Raw genomic sequence first — 20,062 nt, 5'->3', positions numbered from 1 at the left:
CTGTACATATAAAATTACTCCGGTAACTACTCCACCCCCACCATTTATTAGTTACAGCAGCATCCCCAATACCTTATCTGAAGAGCTTCACAACAAGGAGAATAAAAAGCCCATTATCAGCAACTTGGGACACACCTAGTAATAACAATTCTTATTGTAGGTAGCCTGCAAGCAGTGTCATATAAAGGCTCTACCATTCCCCCAGCAACACTGCCTGCTCTAGTGCTCAGTTCCAGGGCAAACTGGAAGCTGCCTTAGTGATCCAATGCTAATGCTATTCCCRTCCGTTACTATCAAGCCCAAAGGATGAGGCTCAGCTAATATTTTTTTAACTGGATTATATCTGAACTAAGACATGACATAGCTGCAAATGTTTTAAAATTAGTTTTCTAACACTGACTAGATAGAAGACAACATCTACGTCTTTTCCTACTAATCCATGTTGTTAGTCTGAAGTCTTTTGGATGCTATAGCTGTTTAATCATTCCTCTGAAAAACAGCACAACTACCAAACCAAAACATTCAGAGAAGCATCAGTACAGCACAAGGGCTGAATCAGAATGAAAGCAAATTGGCAGGGTATTAGAATTGGCAGGATGGAARAGCCAGTATTTAAGCTCAGACACACAGGCAAATTTTTAGACACCACCACTTGGATGACATGGTTAAATTTTAGAGTGTGCTTGACAAATGCTGTTATTTCCTCCAGTCATGAACAGTAATTTATTAYGCCTAATGCTCACTCTTAACTAAAAATTTCAATTCATTTCATGCTTTTGCCTTCTATTAYTGAGGTATTTTGCTTAGCCTCTTGAGACCTCTTAAGAGGTTTACCTGGTCAGGAACAACTGACCCACAAGGCAAGTTTCACCAGATTATTTTAAAAGTCTTGAAAGAAGACAGAAAGTGTTTTATTTCAAATTTTTAGATTAATTCTACAGTATTTGTCTTCCTTCAATTCTGCAATTACAATTGACRTTCACAGGAATAGGCTCACAGGTTCTCAGCTATCAATGCTAAAACTCCACTTTTAGATAAACTCAAGTAAAAATTCTGGAATTTTCTTGCCATCATGCCTCAGTCTCACTTTGCCCAGTCCAAGTACTGACGTGATGGATCTCTACAGAAGAGTGATTTAGGCACCTTAATAAAAAAAATCCTTAAAAATATAGTATCTTCAATTCAACATTCAGTTTATTTTCTAAAATAAAAAACCCATGCATAATTCTAATATACAGCAGTTGAGTCTTACCAAAGACATGTTTATAAATATTTTTTCCTTTTAATAAAGATCTCTATCTACAGTCCAAATCCTGAATGCCAATCTGCCCAATTGCTTTTCAGGGAATCAGAAAGTAGACCCATATTGTTTCAGGTACTGGAAAACAAGTGTACTGTAGAACTAAATAATGATCTCTTCAGGCACTTGCCATTTGGCTAACCCAAGTTTAAGAGTTTCATTATTTATAAAAASCAACAAAATTCCAGTCTTTATAGACTTCTTAGCTGATTTCCACATGAAAAAAAGTGCAAACCCAGAAATTTACATGTCAGCCATCTTGCTATGAGAAAATGCCGTATTTCTTCTCCAATTCTTCAACAGAAGCATCTCTTAATCCCATGTGGTTCACATGATTGAATAAAACCTGTGTAACTGAAAAAAGAAAATCCCAACAGGAACAATTATTTTTGTGATTCACACTCTTAAGGTAAATTAGTCCAWTTTTTTCCTTAGTACAGTAAGGGTTCTACGGATTATACAGTTGAAATATGAATACATTATTAGAACTACTGGAACGATGRATAAAAGTAGCAAAGCAAAACTCTCACTCTGTTTTGATACCCACGAGCTGACTAATAATACTTCCTCAAACAGGTGTATAATCCAGGCAACAGACAGCTTTTAGTTTGTTTATTATCTTGACACTATGCCATTACATGGAGAGGAYAAAAGTCATGCCAGATGGCAGATAAACCTTACACCAGGTAAAGGTGTGAATGCCATTTGTAAGAGGCACTGCACTTAGGTAAATCAAGTTATTTTATTTTAGAGATAAAAAAAAAATCAAGTTATTTTTGAGATTCACATTTCAAAATTTTTGAAGTATAATGGTTGTTAGTGAAACTTAGCTATAGATAGTAAATTTAACTTTACATGGTCCCAGGGGAATGTTTTCCTTCTATCTCACTACTATGTAGTCTGTCAGGTGTGCTAAATGAAGACTAAGTTTGAGACAAAACACACTTTTATAAACCATGAATTCAAGCCAATGTCAACCYAAATTGCAAATTGATGTAAGTGATGCCTCCAGAACAGGACAGACAACCAGGCTTAGTGCTTTAGAGATATTTGCATTCTTTTCCCAACAGAAAAGTCAGGATTTGTCAAGAAATAATTGTAAATTGTGGAAACTGTATAATCTGGATACCTTGGATCTCAATTGTAGGATTTCATATAAATTCATAAATTTGTAACTTTACAAGCTACAAACTGACACGCTAGCAAAGCTTACTTTATCAGAAAAAAATGCAGTATTACTGATTAAAATAAGAGGATTTAGCTATAGTTTTCTAGCCTAAACAATAAATAAGGAATGAAAGGATTGAGAAAAATTACATGACATTCATATTAACTTCTAAAACAATCAAAAAGATAGACAACTAAACTGATTATTACATGGAATAAACAAGAATAGCACTAGTTTTACATACTTTTTGTTAGATTCTACAGTATCACAAAGTAAGTTTACAAATKACTTACTTTTTTTTTCTGAACCTGACATAAACATTACTGCCATATCAAATCTTTTTAATTCAGAGAGCCTCTGGAGGATTTCAAGGATGAGCGATGGCTCCTCTTTCCTGAAGAAGATTATTACAAATATAAAAAATAGCTACTGTTGATTAGAAAGATTCAGCAGCTGCAAGCAATTTTAAAGAATTCAGCAACAAGAAATTRGAAGACCAACAGAGTTCCCTTCTCTTTCATATTCCCTATCTTTGCCTTTCCTGTTTATTCTTTTACAAAGCAGAAAGTTAATATCCAGAAAACTCTGTGTAAGTATTACTGTTCTACTGAGTAAGAGTGAAGAAACACAGCAACCTAGACTGATGCAAACTGACTGCTGGTCATGTACAGAATACCTACTACATGATTTAATGCTTACACCTGGCCATAACATCACCATTTGATATTGGAGTAGTGTGAAAGGAAGCAGCACCTGTGGCTACATGAAGGACATCAAAAAGCTGAGCCAATTACAGTTGCCTTCATTTTTACCCATATACAAAATTCCTAGATCGTGTTCCTTTTACATTTTTCTGGTCAACAGTAAACTTTGTTACAAGTACTAACAAATAGTATTTTTCTTTCATGACTTTATAATTCTTTTGAAGGGAGACAGGACTTTCACCTTACAGCAAACAATTTCAGCTTCCTAGCCTTTTTATGTCATATCACCAAGGGCAGGACTGTATCTCTAAGACAGCATTTTTCAASCATATGATGTATATTTTAGTTTTTAAGCAAATCAAGGAAAGRGCACACATTGATTTATGTTTGCTCTTCTCCATAAAACAACACCAGAAAGCATCGAGTGTGTGCTTCTCAGACAGAGTAATTCAGAAAAGCAGTACACTGCTTCTGACAGACAAAATGAACTTTGGTACAAATAGTAGCACGGACAGAAGTTTCAAAAATAATATGTCAGGCCCTGTCTTATTAGAACCTCGAGTCTCCAATGCACATTTGGTACAGACGATTGTAAAATGCTAGCAGGTAATTAAGGCTGAATTATCACAATAAGCATGGCATAAAACTGAAACTCTCTGAATTTCTCAGATTTAGAAAGTTAAAATAGAAGACAATGTAAATTTCTATGTGGTCACAGAATACACACACTAAATTGAACAGAAGTTATTTTATACAGTCTAATGATARTTTCTGATGCTCCTTTACAGAGCATCAGAATAAAATAAAACCATAATATTAAAACCACAATAAAACCATAGTATTAATTTCTTCACTTATTTTCTACCTGATTTTTCAAGATGAGTTTCACTTCTTAAGCAGGAACAATAGATTAATTCATTATGCTCAGGAAATACCATTATGGAAATAATTTTGTAAGCCTGAAGCTGAGATTAGAGACAGCATAAAAAAAATCCCCCAAACACGTAACAAAGAACCAACCTCCCCTCATCAAGAAAACCCGAAACCTTTCAGAATAGCAATAAGCAATGTAAACAAGGGAGGAGTTAAACTTACTCAATGTAGAAGTCATGTAGAACTTTCAGGATCTGGTTAAACAAGTCTGGATCCAAGGATTTCTGAAATAGCTTTGCATAAAGCGAGGGCTCTATTTGCTATGGAAAAATTAAAAAAGTTATTTTTAGAGAAAAAAATACAATTGATTCATGAGAATTACATGTGCATTTTTAGAATGTCACGGACAATGCTGAAGTGCGTGAATGCAAAAAAACCAAATCACGCTATTTGACATTAAACAACAATTTTTGCTTGTTTGTTTGGGTTTTTTGGTGATGGTAATTTCTAACTTCTCTTAAAAGAATTCTAAGTGATTTATCTTTTCAAAATATATGTAAGCAAAAGTACACAATAAGTAGACTGCTGTGTTCCAAGCATTTGCTCAGTTTAAAACTGTCTCTATGTTTAATTACATTAGAAGCACTCATTTGAAAAATTAGAAYAAAGTTACTAATATAAGTCTTTAAAGAACAAGGGTCTGTATTTGAAAAAAAAATCAGAGTTTGCTTAATTTTATGCAAATAAAAAGGCACAAGAGAAAAAATACTCAAAAGTGCGTCAGACTACTTAAGCGTTATGTAAAGGCAAATAAAAAAAGGACTATGGTACACTTAAGACACTCTAAGCATGACTAYCCCTTCCACCTAAGTCTACTGTTTCTTGAACTGATGTTGAAGAAACTGTCCAAACCCTGTTGATACTCTTATGTTTCATACCTTCAGGTACAAGTACATGTTTTCTGGGCAGTCTTTCAACTTCCGAAAGTCAGATTCAAGCTGGAAAGAATTTGTAGGAATGGGAGGAACTGGAGAAGCAGACATAAATGACCTTCTGATTTCATTTTCTCTCTGTTTGCTTGCAGGAAAAGATGGATGCAATGTTGATGACATTCCTTTCACATTAACAGGAACCCTGCAAAGATATTTTGAAACACATAATCCTATCAACATTTAAGGAAATCCTACAGTGAGACTTAACCAGAGATCTTTCTATTCATTAAAAGCTACAATGCTATTTTTTTTTAAATAAGGTGGTTTAGTTTAAGCAGGTTCTTTAAAATCCTTTCAAATTATTGAACCTTTGTATTCGATTCCCCTTTCCAAAAAAACACATCTGCAAATACTGAAATTTACTCAGCCTCTCTTTACTATGTTTCTGGAAATAACTGCATTTTATAGCAGGTTTCTCCCATATTTATCTGCAAAAAAATTAATTTATTTTTCTGCAATTTCATAATGCAGGACAGCAACAATGCCAAATGAATAAACTGGTTTCAAGACTAAAACCAGCAGTAGATCTATTTTTTGTCCTATAATTTCTCATCTAAGTGCATTTATTTTTCAAAAATTATAAAATGGCTAAGAATATACTTTTTTATTTCAAGACAGTAAATCCCCCGAACTGAGACAGTAAAGGTGGGTGGGGCTGTTGTTTCTCATAGAAAGTCTTCAATCAGGAGTCCTTAAAAGRCATTTATCATTAACAGAATGAGACAGTGTTGATGCAGTGGACAAGAGTTTTTACACTGAGCTAGRATAAAGCTTCTGTATTTCAGCCTATTTTCAGCAAGACAGACTTGAGCTAGCCTAACTAACACAGTGTGACTTAGAAACTGAGCACATCAGAAGCTCTCAACTGCTGGCTTAGCAGAGGAAAGGGTGGTGACACTCATCTGCTCCTCTCACACAACTGGGGTACAAAGAATACTTGAACTCTGTTCAAAATCTGTTCTAAAACACAACAAATGAAAGTCACAGCCAGGGAATGTGGAATGCCCAAGCAGGGAAGAGTAAAGCATGCAGGAAAATATAATTAATTTCTTTGTATTTGCAGTGTCAGAGCAAGTTTTTCATTTAACACTAAACAGATCATATTTGTCAAGAGCCAGATGCACAAGAACTGCAGTTTCTTTCAAAATTTCCTTTTTAATTCAGATGCTCCAAAGTGTCTTCAGTATCTCACCACATGYAGACATGTGGAAATGGAGATTAGATTTCAATCACAGTTACCGTTTTAAAAGAGGATCAGAATTATTATACTTACTGTGATGGTGACACATCACTGATCTCTTCTATTTTCAAGTGCTTTGCTTTCGGAGTGTCCACTGTAGTCAACAGATCATCCTGATTTAGACTCTCTGTTGTTTCAACACTCACTAAATTCCTCCAGTTATCGACTAAAGAAACAGTGCTGGGCAAGTCACCATCTGATATATCATCATCAACTTCTTCAATGTCTATTCTTCGCAATGGCTTCTAAACAGAACACAGACCTCAGGTCATGTGTGGACTCAACATGTTTATACAGACCCCAGATACAGCTGTGTGTAAGTTAAAATAATCTTATGATAACCAGTTACATCTGTAGCGGTGCACTGAGAAGACACTTGGAATAAAGGTAAATGGCAAAAAAGGAAACCATAAAATTCTACAAGAAGTCTGATATGATAATTTTATTGGTTTACCCTCATAAATCAGTGCATACTCTAAAAGATCTCAGTAAGCAGTCTGTTTTCCCTGTAGTAATTTAAAATGTGTACTTTTTTCCACTGAGGTTGAATAGGCAAGATCTATCATATACCTTGTCCCATTATGCAGTCAAGCTTTGTAATTTAGCAAAACAAAAAAAAAAATCCAGCAACATAGGCCTTCGTCCACAACTTAAAATTTTGGTATAATAAGTACCTGTAATTCAACCCTGATTGACCAAAGTGCATACATCATAAAATAAGTAATACCACAACTAAAGAACATGCTAAAATGCTTYAGGTTGTTTAATCTCTGTATGATCCCCATTATTTCTGATTATCACCTAGTAGCACCTTCACAGGTCTCACAAAAAAAACTTCTCATCATGTCTTAAGAGTTTCATTTCCTGAACATGAAGGTAGCATAAATTGCTCTAGAAATACAGATGCAAATGCACACGATTAAACATACTCAAAAATAAAGACTTCTAGGAAATGGTAGTACTAAAAGCACAGATATTTCATCTATACTTATTCTACCTTAACAGAGTAACAAGAGGGATACAACCAACCTAGTATTTTCACTTATTTAGCAGCCAAAGTGAACATGTAATAAATCTAATTGTCTATAGTATTTCAGCTACTTCACAGAAAATTCATTTAGGTTTAAAGAAATATTGTATAGTTATAGAGAAGTTATAATACTCCCCCCCCCAAAGGATCAAAATAATCACACATTTTCTACTAAAACCAACAATTTGAATTACATCATTGATGAAAGTAAACAAAGGTTTTCAAATAGCATGAGCGCATACACAAAGTATAAGCACACTTTGTATTTACACAACTCATTGCTGAATGTATAGATTAAATGTACTAAAAGAGAAAGAAAAAAACTTGATATTACTCCCTGTATTAAAATTTTCATCTATAACTCATTTATCTGACTGTAACTACTGATAATTCATAGTCCAAATATATTGCTTATTGAAAACCAATATCCAGTTGTTCTATTTTACATGGATGAAAATGCATGCTCAAAGSTCTTTGAGAAGCAGCCCTACATCAGAGTAGCACGACACAAGTAGCAACGTGTCTTATAACCACTATGGCTGCTGTAAAAACTGTAAACAACAGAAGAAGGAGAGTTTACCCAGAGCTTCTCAATCAAACACAGAGACTCAACTGTCTCCCATTTACTCTCCACTGCAAAGTTACCTATGGACCCGAGACATGGTTGTAGGCTGCCTGCCTACTCCAGGTTATAAATGTGTGCATACACCATGTTTGCTGAGGGTGGTACTGCAGGYTGAATGCTTACACCACCACTAAGAACATCAGCATTTCCATGTGTTTATATGTTCTTGAAAAATATCAAGAGTAAATTTAGACCTTTTTGGTTTTCTACAGACAAGGTATATCTATCAGGAGTTAGTCTACAAATACAGAAAAGAGATTTTAACTTTAAGCACTATTTTTCTCATCATTATAGAAAGCAACTCACAAACAACTTACTGTTGATTTAATCTGCAATGGATTATCAATCATTTTCACTATATTTTTTATTTCCGTTTCTTTTATCAAAACTGCAGGATATTCTTGGTGAGTCTGCTGTTCTTTCTCAGCTAATTCCTGAAAAAAAAAAACAAGTTCTCCAACAGATCAGGTGTTTGATGAATAAATACAAGGTATGTTAAAAATAATAYAATAAAGAATAAAATTCTTCTAATACTACAACCTTACAAAAAGCTCCCAAACAGAAGAAAYCCCGCTATACTCAAATAAGCATACATACATTCCTTATTTTAGTGAGTTCGTTTATTGCTTGTTTATTTCCAGGTTCCAGCTTCAGAACAGCTTCAAAATCTGAGTGAAAAACAACACATAAAGTGTAGGTATTTCAAGTTATAATGTACACATGGCAGATTTTTAAAATGYACTATTTTCCTTCCAAAGCTCTAAAAATAAATAAAGGCAGGTAAGGCGAGGGATTGGAATGGGCAAGGTTGGAAGGGACCACAGTGGGTCATCTAACCTCCTAACCTCCCTGCTCAAGCAGGGTAATCTTGGATTGCATTACACAGGATTGTGTTCAGACAGTTCTTAGYTCATCTTTAGCAAGGGAGACTCCACAACCTCTCTGGGCAATCTGCTCCAGTGTATTGTCAGCTGCACATTAAAAAACCCCTTCCTCATTCAGGTAGAACTTTATGTGCATCATTTTCTGACCATTGCCTCTTTCCTAGTACTTGGAACTAGAGCCTGGGTCCGTCTTTTGACATCTTCCCTTGAGATACTTGTAGGCATCGATGGTCACCCCTCAAGTCATCTCTTTTCAAGACTGAACAGGCCCAACTCTCTTCAGCTTTTCCTCGTAAGAGAGACACTACAGTCCCATAATCACCTTTGTCACTGTGGGACCCACTCCCAATATTGAGCCCACTTAGGGCTCAATATCTACTTGCACTGAGGAGCCGAGAACTGGGCACAGCATTCCAGATTTGGCCTCACCAGGATGGAATAGWSGGGCAGGATCACCTCCCTTGACTTGCTGTCAATGCTCTTCCGAATGTACTCCAGGATTCCATCTGCCTTCTTGGCCCCCAGGGCACTGTTGGCCCATGGACAGTTTGTTGTCCACCAGGATCCCCAGGTCCTTCTCCACAGAGCTGCTTCCCAGCAGGTCAGGCCCCAGCCTGTGCTGGTGCCTGRGGTTATTCTTCCCCAGGTGCAGGATCTTGCATTTGTTTCTTGAATTTCAGGAGGTTCTTCTCTCTCCAGTCTGGAGGGCTCACAGCCCTCTGGGGTATAGCCCACTCCTCCCAGATTGGTTATCAGTGAACTTGCTGAGGAGGCCTCTGCCCCTTCATCAAGCCATTGATGAACAAGTTAAACAATACTGGGCCCAGTATTGAACACTGAGGGACACCACTAGTGACAGGCCTCAATCAGTGACACTGTCTAGTTGAAGACCCTGCAGGATCTATTGTTCAGCCAGTTGTCAATATACATTGCTGTCCACTTATAAGTCACTCTAATGCCTATATCATGACCTACCTTAAAAAAAAAACCTTTTCAAACTAATTCTTACTACTCATAAACAGCAACAGCTGTAATTTCACACAAAACTRTCTTCCCATTATGTGGGTACCAACACAAGTTCTTATACCTGTTCAGTGAAATCCAACAGAAACCCCTTAATTCTTAACTTTTGCATGGATAATCTCAGTAAGTCACAAAAACAAGATCAGGATGTCCCTATATTGCTTACCTATCACATTTAGGCTAATTCAAAGTCATACCTTGAATAGCTTCCTTTAGCTTTCCAAGAGCAACTCTGGCAGCTCCTCTTCTGGCAAAAGCTTTAGAATAGGAAGAATCTAAGAGCAGAGCTTGTGTGCAGTCATCTTCTGCCTCTTTGTACCTCAGCAAAAGCAAAGCACAAAAGTAATAGTCACTTTCAAGAGGCAGTTTCCACTGAAAAGACAGAGCTATCCAAACCAATTAAAATATAAAGGTAGATCCTTCATTACCTACATACATCAACACATCACCATGCTAAAATGCAAAATAAAAAAAAMCACCACAAAATAGGATTTCTCAGCACCTTGAAATTTCAGCCGTATCTTTTGGTATTCTTAACATAGTGCTGACTCTTTTTATCACCACAAAAATTCACTTCCTCTAAAGAAAAAAAACAACCTCTGCTTGTCAGAGCAGAGTCCACTTTAAAAATTCAACAATAACCTTAAAATCAAAGTCAGTACCATGGCTTTGTACTTCTGAAACCCAGAAATATCATTACAAACACATAAAGAAAAAGTTCAAGAAAGRAGAAGCAAGCATGCCGGAGAATAAATCTCTCTACATTTGGAATTCTGTAACTTGTCCTAACTATTTCAGAATGAAAAATCAGAATCTCCTTGTATTAATGTAATTTGCTTAATTTTAAGACTGTATTTCCCCATCCCATTTATACTGTTATATTAAAGCCAGATTCTACTATATACTTATTGAAGTATTTTCATTCATCCCTCTTCTCCACTTTCGAACTACCATTTATGCAAATTAGTTCTTATTTGCAGTTCTTATCAGTACTAGCAGTTTGTAAGAATACCAATGGGCTTTTGTTGAATTTTATGTTTGGTCCTCTTTGAAATGTAAAGACGTATAATAACAGATTTACCACAGACAATCAATTTTCTTGCTTGGCCATTCAATTAAAGTACCACTTCCTCTGAATCTCACAAATGCTATTTGCATTATGATTTCCTTTARATTACAAATGCTGTGTTAGAAATACTATCCATGCAACCTATCTCATCCTAATGAGATCATCCTCAACCTCTCAATCCTAAGAGATCAATGTACTGTCTCTACAGATACCCAGACACGTCATGTTAAAACAGATGACCAACRTAACGCTCAGCTCTCTGCTTCTCATGCTACCAGCTCACAAGTTTTAAAATACCACACCACACAGAGTCCAAAGAGGTTCAGGCCTAAAAAAGGGCTATATAGAACTTACTTAATTTGCAAGAAAGTATGAATTTCCTAGTCTTTTTGGGTTATTTGGATAAAACTCAATTAAAAAAAAACAAACCACACATATGTGCCTCCATCAGTGGAGTTAAAAAATTATTTGAAAAGGCAACGATTTCCAGAAAAAAGTTTACATTCCTTCTCAAGTCTGAAGTTATAATCCACTTCTTTTTACAGTGCAACATTTAGTAGCTGACTGGGTTTCARAGTCAAAGCTTTGGGCAGTTCCTTTCAGAAAGATGAATATCGGATTTTTTTTGAATTTCCAACTTCAGAAACCATAATTTCATACTAGTGCTATTTGATTCTCAGAACTTATTTCCTATAAATTGCATTGCAAGATCACACACAGATTTGTTCCCTCTCCTTCACTACTTTCAACATGATTCTACATTGAATTCCAACAAAAATTACAGGAGGAGTGACAAAAACTTGAGTGAAAGTCTACTGGATCATTATTCCTCCTGATTTACAACATACAAATATAGCAAATGTAATTCCACTTACTTCTCAATCTTTAGGTAGGCCATGGCTCTGTTAGCTGGCAGCAGTGCATTAGTGCCATCTGCTGCGATTCCACGGGTGTAACATTCTATTGCAGCCTCRTACTTTCCTTCTTTGAAATAACCGTTACCCTGGAATATTTAGGTCAGAAAACAACCAGCATTGAGAAAATCTAGTGCAATGAACATTTTTTTACCCTTTTTAGCAGACAGGGTCACAACATTACAAACATGAATCACAAAGAACACCCACATCAAGGCAGAGAGTTACAGTGTATTTCCTCCTCTCTAAGTTTGGCGGTCTTAATACCTTCTAATATCTCAAGGATAAAGCATGTATAGCTTAAATGCAGACTTGAAAGTCTACAACTTGCTGTTTATGCTTAATGTGCAGGTTAACCTACTCTCTACCCCCTGAATTTAAACACAAGGTAAACCTTTATAGATCCCCTTTTAAGATGATTTTTTGCACTGCACWAATTCATCTTTATCCTGCTCCACAGAACTTATCCTCAAATATTACTTGGGTCCAAATGTTGTTGTTTTCAAAGTAATGTTCCCTACAAGAAAATTACATTCCTTTTTTGTTTGTTTCTGGGGGACTAAAATTATCTTTCGCTTCTCAGTACTAATTTGAAGCTGCACATCTCTGCTACTACTCTTCTGACAAAAAAAAAAGGGCACAGTTCAGACTTGAGAGTATCCATGTCATGAACAAGCCTGCAGTAAGTCAACTCTGCTGCTAATGAAATATTACATTAGACTGAAATTTCTCTTCTGTGACCTGTGCAAACTCTTGTTCCTTAATGCAAGCTTTAACTCATTTTTTACTAATTACTTCTTACAACCAGTACAGCAAACCTGAATATTGATAACAGGTCAGAAGTTACATAGCTAGATAAGTGAACAGAAAGATTTTAGTTTAGTTGGTAATGTAATTTATTTACTGAAAGAGTGGTAAGAGGGGGAAAACAACAAGCCAACTGGGAGTCAAGACTATGTATCCAGAAATACGTTTTCTCTATCATTGCTCCCTGCACCCCTAAAGTCCTTGTCACTACTCATCATGTAATGGTGATTTGAAAATGAGAAATAATCCACAACTCCACTCGCACAAGCAAGGGTCAAGATGCTCATAATAATGGACAAACTGGATCTTTGTGCAATTGCCACTTGTCTTACCATGTACTTGAAATTTAGTAATATGGGCTGTAAAAGCTACCTTTTAGAATTATTCCTCCAGACAAATCCAAACAGAATTCACAGTCCCATTCACCTTCCTAAAGCCCAAAATGGGTTTACATCAAGGACACTGAATTTATGAAGTTCAGGGCAGTATCAGGTTTGATTCATATATTTGCATAGCTAGCAGCAAGACACAACCATTTTTTTTTTGCTAGGTCTCTCCTGTTCCACCAGAATCTGTGACTTACGAGATCTTTTTCTGCAATTGCCTTCTGCTTGAGCTGCTGGTCTTCAATGCGCTGCTTCTCTTCATCTGTTAATCCTGTTCTGACCCCATTTTCAAACTCTTTCTGTTYTGAGCTTTCTTTTAATAACAGAGCCTGCAAAGACGAAATTTTTCCCCTCAGTATTTCCTCAGTTAAACCTTTTCAGAATGTAATTTGCAATAACTTCTAAATTTTCAAGATAACAAAGGTCTGCCAGAAGTGTCTGTGTTGTAAATTCAATGCAAATTGGGACCATTTTAAATTGTTTCTTCAAAATGTATTTCTATGAGGGACTGTGAGTCAGAATAATGCTTGGTAAATAAAAAGTATGTAACTTCTGAAGCACAGTGCAAAATGATTCATGGAACCTGTTTATATATACTGCAATTCCCATATAATTTATTTCTTCAGTTACTGGAAACTTTGAAACTTCATTCTGAAAATAGATTTTTCAAGCACTTTCAAAAAAAATASAGTTGAAGAGGTACCTTCATACAGTAATGACAGGTGAGCTTGTATTTACTATGGTCATCTTATAAACATATAATAAACATTCTCCTCCCTGTCATGAAAGGCATCTGACTTGCACTAGAGCATTTTGTACTGCTAAGCTTAGAATAACTTTCTGCTTTGGCTGACCACAGCAATCAGTGGGACTACAAGTAGGCTAGCAGTGCCGGCCAAGAGAATACAAGGTGCTTCCTTATACCAAAACTCTAAACATGACTGGAAAAAGTATTAACATAAGAGGTAGAAAATGAGGGAAAATTAACAAACAAACCCATCCAACCAAGAACAAAAAAAAAAAAACCAACCAAAAAGATCCAGATCGGGCACACATAGTCATAGCCTGCTAATTCACTATTACACTGATTTCTGCATGTGTGTTTCTCCAGAAGAAACTCCATCAAAGATGTTGACCTCAGTGAACTTCAAATACCAGAAAAAGCAGGTGAGAAATTGTTGAATCATTTCTTCTTATAAATAAAAATTGACACAGATGGAAACTGAATCGGGTGTATTGGTTTATGTTAGGGCCTATTAATCTTATTACCTGATTAATTTTCTTCAGTTCATTTTTGGCATCAAAGTTGTTTGCATCCAGCTCCAAAACCTTTTCATAATCTATCAGAAGACCAGAAAAATATGTTTCAGGTAGGAAGCACAGAGCAGTAAGCAGAGCATTCTTTTAAGATAACCCTTTTTTGTAGTTACCCAAGAAGGCTGAGTTATTTCAAGGAATACATAATTCTAAAACATTTAAAGCTAAATTATTCTAGAACTACTAACATCTACAACTATCGTTTGGACTTCCTCCTCGAATTTTACCTTCCCAGAACAATATGCAACATGGTAGTTAGTCTATTTATAGGAAACAAAAATTAAATTCCTACATCAAAGAAGCAGGTCACACAAGTTTGTATGTCTTTTCYGAAAAGAATTTTAAAAGCCCCACCTTCTTTAGCACCTTGAAGATTTTTCAAAGCAAAGCGAGCAGCACCTCTTCTGGAATAAGCCTTTATGTAATTCTTATCTAAAGCGAGAGCTAAATTGCAGTCAGATTCTGCAACAGAATACCTATCAAAAAAAAAATAAGTAGTTTGGATATATCTAGGTAACAAATCCCAAAACTTCAGCAGTTTCTCTTACTCTGAGCCTCTCCAGGTTCTTAATAACATGGAAATCTTACATGCTTCAGAAAGTAYACAAAAGAAGTATTTATACATTTCTTGATTCAGAATACATTAAAACAAGAAAGAAAAACAGTGCTCAAGAATTTGTACTGCAACAGAAAGAATAACTAACTCCCCTGTATCCTTTCTTCACCCAAAACAAATCCAAGCTTTAGAAACAGAGCTCACTGAATCTGAATGGCAATTAAACTTTCTCTTCCTCTTTTTTCTTTAAATCTTGCACTGTAACAGAGAAGAAGGCTAACTTCTAGTGTGAAAGCAGAAAAAAAACTGATGAGGAAGACTACCAGATTGCTTCTGCTGGTAATTCCTATTTTACTTTGAAACTGGAAGGCAGGTTGCAACAAYAGCCTTACAAATATATCACAGCACAATGTAAAATCAGGAATTAAAACTAGGCAAAGAACCCGAAAGTATCATCTCAAGTATAAAAATGCTACAGATTTAACAATGTAAGTCTTACTTTTTCATTCTATAAAAAGCTGATGCTCTGTTTGTGGGCAATACTGGATTGTATGGGTCAGAATGCATCCCTCTAGTATAGCATTTTATAGCTTCATCAAAGTTTCCTTGTTTGAAATAATTATTACCCTGTGAATAGAAAAAAAAAGCCTTTTCAGCAAGTTAGTGTACATTGCCAGACTCACTGCTAACCAAAAAAAAAAAAAATTCAAAATCAAGTCTGTATTTTAGAATGCTTAAATACTTTTGTTCAATGCTTCTCATAAAGTACTGCTTTACTACGAAATATGCCTTCTAATTAATCTAAGTACTCTATATTAAATAATTCTCATGATACATGCTATAACGTGGATCTATAAAATATTTATTTTCAGTATCTGTAAGTCATTTCCAGATACCTGTAACCTGAATAGCTACTTAAATTGCYGAATTACTGAATGTTTCTTAAAGTTTTTAGTAACTAGATTTGGCACCTTTGCTTTCCAAGTCAATATTCTCATTTCTGCCTCCTTAGGACACAACTTTTATATCATGCGCCCTCATCTAATTCACTGCAGTCAAGAGGATAATGGCCAAAGACTCCTCAATTTCTCAGTGCAGACTACAGATTACATGTCAAGGAATGTAGCAGGGACAGAACAAAAATATCACCGCCGCACACAGTTTAAAACAAATTAAAAAACCAAACTAAAGCTAAAACTCTACTGGAGTAAAGTACGGACTGACAGATGGGTTAAGTGACTGCTTACAAATAAATTTATCAAAAACACATAAGTTGCTACAGCATTAGACTATTTTTCAAGGCAATGAAGCCTGAGATCTCTCTGTGTATCCTATCTTATTAGGCAAAACTGAACCGGTATGAACCTGCCATTACTGAATCTTTCAGATTTAGTTTGGGGAATTCACATGTGTTCAGATAAAAACCAGTTTGACCTATACACAATTCTACACAGCCATTCAACTTCCCAAAGTAAAAAATCACCAATACATTTATCATCAGCAGCATATGTTAATTAGAATCTGACMGGCTTACTGCCACAGATAATGCAAAGGAACAGAACTGCAGTGAGAATTTTCTGTTTTGGAATAATGGGAAGGAAAACAGACAGAAAGATGTCTAAATAGGCAATTTTTTTACTAGATGTGTGGTCTCAGTGGGTGGTCTTTCAAAAGAAAATTGCAAATACTCCTATATCTAAATTGCTATTTTGCCAGTAATAAACATCTACAGTTCTATAACCTTTTCCTTCTCTGCAAGAGCCTTTTCTGCATCTACACGAATTCCATCTTCTTCAGAGTCTGATTCTGGAGATACAGAATCATGAGGACTATCTTCTTTATCAAGTTCTTCAAGTATTTTATCCTGGAATCAGAAAAAAAATAAACTATTATCATCATTATAATTCAACAGGGCAAAATAATACAAGTAAGATTTTATTATTAGTAAGAATTATTAATGTGTCCCCTGATACTCACAGTTGTGTTTAGTTTATATTCTACTACAATTATGATCTTTTGATAGACCTGTTGTTAAAAAATATTTTTTTCCCTTTAAACTCAATCTACTGGATGAAAGCACAGTGAATAGCAAACCAAGTATCTATCAATATTCCACATATTAAACACGTAATCTTTTTGGAAGAAAGCTACTTTTTATGTTCATACAGTACCCAGCATGGTAAGATATTGACTGGCACATAATCTTGTTTAATASAGAATCAACTGGCGACAAGACTCAGGTAACAAAGCAAATATTTATGACTCACCACATCAAGTTTTCCCCATGCTTCATAATCATAAGACTTGATCTTGTTTTTCTTGTTTTCCTCAGAGGTTATCTTTGAAGGGACTTTACTTTTGCTCTTCTTYTTCTTAAAAACTTTGTTTCGAATTGGTGGCAAATTCTAAATTAAATCAAGTAATTTATTATAAAACACATTAGTAAAAATCACTTGCACCAAAAAATCAACAGTACCTGTATCTAGACAGTGTATCTATCCAGTGGCTAGTTTTATTTCAGAAATCCATCCAGCAAGCTGTTGTTATGAACTCTACAAAAACACTAAGAACAACAAGTATAAACCTTTCAACACTAGCAAATATAGCAAATTTGCTAAATGCAGCAATACTAGCAAATATTACACRTATGATATGAAACTGAGTTTTAAAAGACAAGTTTCTTCAGAGTATCACTGAGGAGTAACTTCAATATATTAAACATCAGCAGTAAATTAGCAATAGTGATGCTGAAAATAAAAATACTCTCCYAGATCTACCCAGAACTGATAAAAAAATTTACTGGTCTCTTCACCTTCAGAGGCTACTGCCCTAAACTCAGTTGGTGGAACGAATTTTTGGTTTACTTCAGATGAAGAACACATCATGGGCTAGTTCATGCCTTCTATTCAGATACTTTAAATCAACAAATTTAATYTTGCTAAAGCAAAACATCATTATTATAAACACTGTAACAGTATGAATAGCTGACTTGACATCAGTCTTGTGTTTTTTACCTCTTCTGGGACCCCACTCTGTTTCCTGAGTTCAGAATCCACTTCTTTAATATCTTTCTCCCAGCTCTCCAATTCTCTCATAAAATCCTGCAGCTCTTCAGCATTTTGCTTCATTTGCAGCTGCAGTTCTATCGCCTTATTTGGTGCACTCATTGTAATCTGCCAAAATTCAAAGGAAAAATCTTTCTAAAAGGAAGTTGGAAGTATGTAGTGAAGGCAGCTAGCTACTTCAAAATTAAGAAGTCTGACTTAGGTGCCAGTCAGGCTTCCCAATAGCATGGCATGAACATCAAACACTAAGAGCCTAAAAAGAAACACAGTTTAAATGTCTTTGAAAAAATAAAGGGAAACAATGTTATTCAGATAAAACAATGTGTATCACAACAGAGAGTTATATTTCTCTAACAATGTAAGGTAAAGCACCCAACATGTCAATGGCAAGTGCAAGTCCTGAAAGTGCAAGTCCCTAAAACACTGTTTAAAATTATTAACCCCTGTCTTTGTACATTTTGTTGTGTTAATTTTATTGCCTTAAGTGAAAAGTTTTATAATCACAAAAATGTCAAGTCATTATTAAAAAGTAACCTCAAAAAATCCAGATTAGAATTCAGAAAAAAAACCACCCCACGTTTGTATAGTTCAGAGCAGAAAAATCTGAAAGGATGAAGCTAACATGTTTTGAAAACAATCATGATTAAGTAGCTGGTGATGACCTCAACACAAACTTCAACAAAGAGATTTGTGAATGGTTGCTAACTATAACCTCTTGATGGCAAGCTTCAGGATCTGTTACAAGCTCCATGGAGGTCTAAATAAGCTATTTATRGAGATACTATACACAAAACTTTTAAGGAAGAAAAAGATCTAGATTATTGGCAATAACCTAACAGCACAGCAATATAAAAATTTATGAATCAAAGCTAATGATTTCTGCAGTACAATGTGCTGTCCATAATAACAGAAAAGGGCCTCAAAGAGATAGAAAAACTGCATCATTACTGCTGAACTAATGCTACCAAAGCAGAAATGTTTTTACATACTCAAGTATAAGCAGTTGAGTAGCTACCCTACTGGAGCAGTTGTGTTCCTCCCTAGTTCATAAATAGGTGGTGACATGCTTATCCTGAGCAACAAASTAGGTCTATTTGAAACAAACCAGAAAGAAACTTTCAGTGAAGCCAAAAATACATAGCTTTCATCACATTTCCAATTAAGGAGCTTCCTAAGTTTTTTTTCCACCTTCAACTGATGTCCCACACCCAACTACCTCTGTAATATTCAGTCTGTTAATTTGGTGCAACCTGGGTATGGACACATCAAATACTCCTACAGCCTAGCACTTCTAGGTAGCTAGAACAAGATACCTAAAGAGATGCAAGAAAATACTTGTGACCTGCTAAACTTCTCTTTTTCCTATCGCAGACTGAAACAGTATTTTCACGCCTGTGAAAACCCAACGTTAAATCTGGCTGTTTGCTCTCTGGGACTCTAAAGCATCTTGCTCAAGTGTACAAAGTGAGCTTGCTCCGTTTCACACACAATTTACCAATCACCTTAATCCACGCACTGAGAGCAGTTTGCGGCACAGCTCTACCACCCTTCAGGTCATTTTCATTCGAGTTTGCGGCACAGCTCTACCACTCTCCAGGTCACTTTTCATTCGAGTCTCCACGCTGGGCCCTTCCCAACACCCGAGGGCTGCTTGTTCCAGCGATGCCCCACGAAGTGGCCGGACCACACCACTGGCCTGACCGGCAGCGCAGGTCGCCCGGGAGCGAGTCCCGAGGCCGCGCCGCAGGAGGCCCCGAGGTAGAGCAGCCCCTTTGAGCCTCAGCACCCGCCTCTGCACCGCCCGCAAGTTGTAAGAAAGGCCTTAACTCCCTCAGGGTGAGCTCCTCCTCCCCTCACCTCGTCTCCCCACCCCCCTGGYGAAGCCGCCCGTAGACCGCAGGGACGGGGATGCGGCTGCGGGACGGCGCCGCCGCGGGGTTCGGAGATGGCACATCCCGCCCGTCCCGCCCAGCCGCGGCCTCACCTTCCCCGTGCGGCGGCCGCTCCTCCCGCCGCGGATCCGGATCCCGCTCCCAGCGTGCAGCGCGGCCCCGCGGCGGCTCAGGCGGCACCGGGGACAGGATGGCACAGCCCACGTGCCGCGAGCGG

The 20,062-nt window shown here is 36.5% G+C and overlaps 1 protein-coding gene across 2 annotated transcripts; it reads right to left on the bottom strand.

Annotated features, from left to right (window-relative positions):
* Positions 1-925: 925 nt before the first annotated feature.
* On the bottom strand, positions 926-19,932 carry RPAP3 (RNA polymerase II associated protein 3). Of its 2 annotated transcripts, none has more exons than XM_057378789.1 (17): positions 19,811-19,932; positions 17,903-18,061; positions 17,156-17,293; positions 16,630-16,752; positions 15,388-15,515; positions 14,687-14,808; positions 14,285-14,355; positions 13,213-13,344; positions 11,784-11,911; positions 10,037-10,158; positions 8,530-8,600; positions 8,250-8,366; positions 6,311-6,522; positions 4,984-5,179; positions 4,268-4,365; positions 2,762-2,862; positions 926-1,654 (listed from the first exon to the last, which is right to left on the bottom strand). In XM_057378789.1, the coding sequence occupies exons 2-17, from the start codon at positions 18,053-18,055 to the stop codon at positions 1,563-1,565; spliced, it is 2,004 nt and encodes a 667-aa protein (XP_057234772.1). In that variant the 5' UTR covers positions 18,056-18,061; positions 19,811-19,932; the 3' UTR covers positions 926-1,562. The 2 variants fall into 2 exon arrangements, with proteins under 2 accessions (XP_057234772.1, XP_057234771.1); XM_057378788.1 differs by lacking the exon at positions 19,811-19,932 and adding an exon at positions 19,456-19,796.
* Between the last annotated feature and the right edge of the window lie 130 nt (positions 19,933-20,062).

The sequence above is a fragment of the Malurus melanocephalus genome, unplaced genomic scaffold (genome assembly GCF_030028575.1).
Source record: "Malurus melanocephalus ecotype Western Australia unplaced genomic scaffold, MMel_1.1 scaffold_375, whole genome shotgun sequence".
Lineage (NCBI taxonomy): Eukaryota > Metazoa > Chordata > Aves > Passeriformes > Maluridae > Malurus > Malurus melanocephalus.
This window is presented reverse-complemented; position numbering and strand designations above follow the sequence as displayed.